Consider the following 5,199-nt stretch of genomic DNA (forward strand, 5'->3'; position numbering starts at 1 on the left):
GGTCGCAGCTGCGATACTGGCTTCGGAAGTCGACTGCTGCGGCAGAGCAAAAAAGAAGCACGGGCCCCTGCGGGGGCGGTCGCTGCTGCGATACTGGCTTGAAAAAGGCATCTGCTGCGGCAGAGTGTAAAATAAAGGCTTGGGCTTCTGAAAAAGCGGTCGCGCTGCGACAGTAGTTGTAATTTGAGATGGAATCTTGTTGCGGTAGGGCTGTGATCTGGTGTAATTGATGAAAACTCTGCAGCTTCTCTGAGCTGTCAAATAGGTTTGAAGAGTTCCCTGGGGAGACCGCTTGGAGTCTGTTACCTAGAGAGGTATTAAGAAGGTCTTTGAGTGGATGATTTATGGGAATATTAGTGTTGAATAAGGAGGCACTGGTGTTGGGTGGAGGTCCGCTTCTGGTGCCAGCTGCCTGAATTTCTGGAAAGCAAATCGAGAGAGAGAGTCTGCTATTGTATTGTTACGGCCGGGGATGTATGTGGCCGAGATCAAAAATTGATCACATGCTGCGGTCCATATTAGACGTCTTAGTAAAGGCATTAATGTGAGGGAATGAGAGCGACCTTTGTTGATGCATTGTACGGCTGCCTGGCTGTCGCAGTGTATGACGATGCTGGTTGAGGTCCATTCTTTCCCCCACAAAAAGGCAGCGACTACTATGGGGTATAACTCAAACAGCACAGATGACGACAGGGTCTCTGGGAGATCAGAAAGTTGATTAGGCCATGTTGACGCGAACCAGCGGCCTCTGTAATAGCCACCGAAACCGATGGACGGGGTGGCGTCGGTGTATAATTGAATGTCCGTGGGATGAGAAATCATGCTTTCATAAAAGAAAGAAATGCCATTCCACTGCTTTAGGAATCTTACCCATAGGCTGAGCTCGTTAAGACATGGCTCGTCTAGGGATATGAGACCTTTGAGTGTATTTACGGTTGTCGAGAGAGAAATGAGATGTGAGATGAAAGGGCGTCCCTGGGGAATTATACGCATTGCGAAATTGAAATAGCCGAGTACTGAGAGTAACTTGCGTTTGGAGCAAGATGGGTTGTCGAGCAGGTTGGAAGCTACTGAGATGATCCTGACAATTTTTTCCTTGGGTAGCGACGCTTGGAATTTTTTAGAATCTAAAATGATTCCCAAAAATTCAATGGAAGTGTCTGGACTGGCGGTTTTTTCCTGAGCGAGCGGAATTCCAAGCTTCTGAAAAACTCCCTGCACTGTCGAGAGATGGGCGGCTGGGAGATTATCTGGAGGAGATATGATTAAAAAATCATCTAAAAGATGTACGACGTGGGGGATTGCGTAGTTATTGGAAAGAATCCAGCAAATGGCCTCTGACAGCATGTCAAATATTTTGGGGCTGCTTCTACACCTGAAAGTTAATCGGACGGAAAAGTAGAATTTATTGCGCCAGCATATGCCAAACAGGTGCCAAAAATCAGGGTGGATGGGCATGATTTTGAATGCTGATGTAATATCTACTTTTGCCATCCATGCGCTGCGACCAGCATTTTTAATGAGAGTGATAGCTTGATCAATGTCGTGGTAATTCAATGAAAATTCTTCGAGCGGAATCAGGCTGTTAATGCTAGGGAGAGGAGAAGAGTGTGGTGAAGAAAGGTCAAAAATGGGGCGCTTTTTTCCAGAAAATTTCCTGGTGGCTACTCCAATTGGACTCACGCGAAATGTACTGAAAGGAGGGGCGGAAAAGGGGCCCATGATGAATTTCTCATTGACCTCTTTGTGAATTAACAAGTCGACGGTTTCGGGTTCAACGAGCGCTGACTGCAAATTTGGACAGATCATGTTTAAGGTGGGCGAAGCTAATACGCCGGGATTGAAACCCTGCGAGAGGCCGTTCAAGAGGTAGCTGGTGAAATTAGCGTTGGGATATGATGTTAACTCTGTGGATAAACAGGAAATATTGACAGGAGTCGATAAATAGTTATATGATTTTTTATTTGATTTTTTGATGGGACAAATGATGAGAGCGTGTGCTCCTCCACAGTAGCTGCAGACATGGGTGTAACGGCAGTGGTTCCTGGTGCATTTCCCGTTGTTGAAATTGTGACATACGTCTCCTGCAGCGGATTGGCGTTGTCCGGTGGAACTTCTGTGAGGGAGTGGGCTTTGCTGGTTTGCTAGGTGCGGAACGTAGCTGGTGGATCTAAAGTGAGTTGAATCCGTGACTGGTGGAATATTGTGATTGACTAGGGGGCAGGAAATTGTGTTGTGAGCTACCGAACGGCAAACTGCACACGTGATGTTTTGGACGCCAAGAAAAACTCTGCTGTGAATCTCAGTGTCCAGTGCCCCCCAATAGGGACACTGGTTCCACTGAGCGATGCGAATGGCGCATTTGGCGGAAAATAAACGGTGGTAAGTGTAAAAATGAGATCCTCCGTGTGATAAAGCGAGCTCCGCGATTATTGTGAGGTAATCGCTGAGCTCGCGTCTCCAATGTGGGTAAGTTGTGCAGATTACTTCTAAATACCGTGAAAAAGCAATAGTGAATTCGGCCAAACTTAGAATGCGAGAAGAAATTTGTGCAGTGTTTTTAGTGATACAGTGAATTCCCCACAATTGATCTGCTTGTCAGTCTGGGGAGGTGAAAGTGGTGAAAGAAGTGTAAAAAGATCTACGTCCGCACCTGCTAAAATCTGCTGCCTGATGGAATTGATGACAGGGGGAGGTTCCAAGGCCAATGCGTTGGGTGGGATGGGCATTGGTGCTGCGGTAGCCAGAGTGAAAGGTTGAAGGGTCTGGGGAACAGAATTAACAGAAAAAGAAGCCACTGGAGCCGCTTGCGGAGGCAGCCTCACGCTTTGGGTCGATCCGTGGGCGAAAATATCAGGTGGAAAAGTCATAGAGGGTGCCGGGGCCTGACTCGTTAGCGGAGGCATCCTCACGCTCGTGTCGGCTCCTGCGGCAAAAACCGGGGCCTTACTCGTTAGCGGAGGCATCCTCACGCTCGTGTCGGCTCCTGCGGTAAAAGTGGGAAAAATGTGAGAGTGAAAGATAGAAGCGGCCGGTGCTGCTGCTGAACGCAACCCCGTGTGACAGATAGACGGAGGGGCAGCAGGCCATTGGCCGGGAGAATGAAATGGCAGTGGGAGGAGCGAAGCCGTTGCCGTGAGCGGAAGCATGTTCGCGCTGTCTGGCTGGCTTGCTGGCTTCCTCGCTTGTGGGCTGGCTGCTGGAGACATCGGCGGGCGGCCCAGGCTAGCCGATGGCTTCATGTGGCGTCTTTGAGACCTCCGCGTTTTCCCCGGTGTCTTTCGGGAGTACGGTGTACTCCGTGCTTGTGAAGACGAGGAGTCAGAGCTCGCTGACACGGCTGTTTGCGGGGGTTGAGTAGCCCTCTGGCTATCGCGGAGGAGGCTGAACAGCTGCGCCTTTGTTTGCTTACGAGAAAATGGAATATCCGCGTTTTCCAGAGCTACTTTGAGGCCTAGGACGGTCCATTTCTTAATGTCGGGGATTCCTGGAGACGCAGAAGCGTATGAAGAAGCCGGTGATGGTGGGGAGCGCCTCTGCGGGGTGCGAGGAGACGGTCTTTTTCTCCTCGGGGTTCGTTCAACAGTGCGGGAAGATCGCCCGGCCTGTGGGGAGGCCTCGGGCTCGATTGAAACATCCCGACCGCTTTTGGAAGGCCCAGGAGAATCCTGTGCTGTACGGTGCATTTCCTGTGCTACGTTTAATTGTCTGGACATCTTGCGATAATTCCGGAGAATGAGGGTAAGGAGTCTTGATTATTTATAGAGCTGCTACTAAGTTAGTGATTGATAAACAGCTGTGTTCATTGCTTAATGATCGAGAGCCAGCCGTGTTCATTGATTAGTGATTGAGAGCCAGCCGTGTTCATTGATTAATGATCGAGAGCCAGCCGTGTTCATTGACTGATCAGCTCCTCCCAAACCTTGTTTATATAAAACATCATAAATTCAAAAAGGAAAAGAAAAATGAAATGTGAAATTAATACTGTAGAACTGTATAAGAAACTTAGAAATTAAATTCAAAAGGAAACATTGAAATGTAAGACTATATAAGAAACTTAAGAAATTCAAAGGTCAAAATTCATATACCAATATGGTATGTAGTTACCCAGGTTATAATGACTAAACAGTAATTGTGATGTTCAGGTCCCTGAACACTTCTGTCAGGATTTCCACCACCTTATGGAAATCCAATTTATCTAACCCACACCACAGCCGAGGAGTAGGCACACTTGTTATTCCTTTTTCCTCACACCAATCTCTCATGCATCTGAGGCTGTTAGTAAAATTCTCATATGTTGGTAAATCAGTACAGTTTTGTTTGGTTATTAAATGAAAGATCAGTCTGCCGTCATCTTCATGGGTAACTGCACATTCACCTGTGTGTTTGTTTTGACTTACAACCTTTTGTGTACCGTACTTTGCCTTGAATCGTACGGCTATACCTGAAGTTTACAGATTGTCTGTCGACTTTGTTGTTGGTGTTGTGTGGGTGTTACCAATAGTGGTTCACTTCCCGTCTGTTCTCTCTGTTCTCCAGCAGGTTCAGTTTACTTTCACTTTCATTTTCAACAACCTCCCTCTCTTGGACCTGAGTCCTCAGGTCCACACCTGTGTCTGTCAGTGACCTGGAAGGAAAATCACATGGAACACAAGAAGAAACATGGAACCAGGTGTCTCCTTTTCCTTGGAGCTACACACAATGCGACGGCCTGGCAGTCACTCTTAGCGACTTGGACCATCTGGGCTCGTCCCACTTCCTCCTTACAGTGTTAATTTTGACAAGAAATTTTAATTTAGTTTTAGTCTTAGTCTTTTGACTATAATTATTTTTAGTTTTAGTCAAGTTTTAGTCATCTGATTTGTTTTAATTTTAGTCTTATTTTAGTCGACTAAAATTGCTTGGTATTTTAGTCAACTAAAATTGCTTGGTATTTTAGCCGACTAAAATAGGACTAAAATCAGTAACAGATTTATTAGATTTATTGTGTCCGCTGGTATAGGAAACAAACTTAACCAAAATATATAAAACACAAATAAAACACAAATTTTACTATTTCAACACATCCGTGTCTTTATTTCAACACAACTGTGTGTTTATTTAAATTCAAAAGCTTTTATGCAGCAACAAACACTGTCATGGTAATGTAAACAATAACTAGCTGCCAGTTCACCATTAATAAAAAAAATAAAGTTAGGT

At 46.0% G+C, this 5,199-nt stretch overlaps 1 protein-coding gene across 1 annotated transcript; it reads right to left on the bottom strand.

Annotated features, from left to right (window-relative positions):
- Nucleotides 1-327: 327 nt before the first annotated feature.
- Nucleotides 328-3,716, bottom strand: LOC135751931 (uncharacterized). The gene is made up of 2 exons (XM_065270205.2): nt 2,654-3,716; nt 328-1,907 (listed from the first exon to the last, which is right to left on the bottom strand). The coding sequence occupies exons 1-2, from the start codon at nt 3,714-3,716 to the stop codon at nt 343-345; spliced, it is 2,628 nt and encodes an 875-aa protein (XP_065126277.1). The 3' UTR covers nt 328-342.
- Nucleotides 3,717-5,199: the final 1,483 nt, after the last annotated feature.

This window comes from Paramisgurnus dabryanus, chromosome 7 (genome assembly GCF_030506205.2).
Source record: "Paramisgurnus dabryanus chromosome 7, PD_genome_1.1, whole genome shotgun sequence".
Taxonomy (NCBI): Eukaryota; Metazoa; Chordata; class Actinopteri; order Cypriniformes; family Cobitidae; genus Paramisgurnus; species Paramisgurnus dabryanus.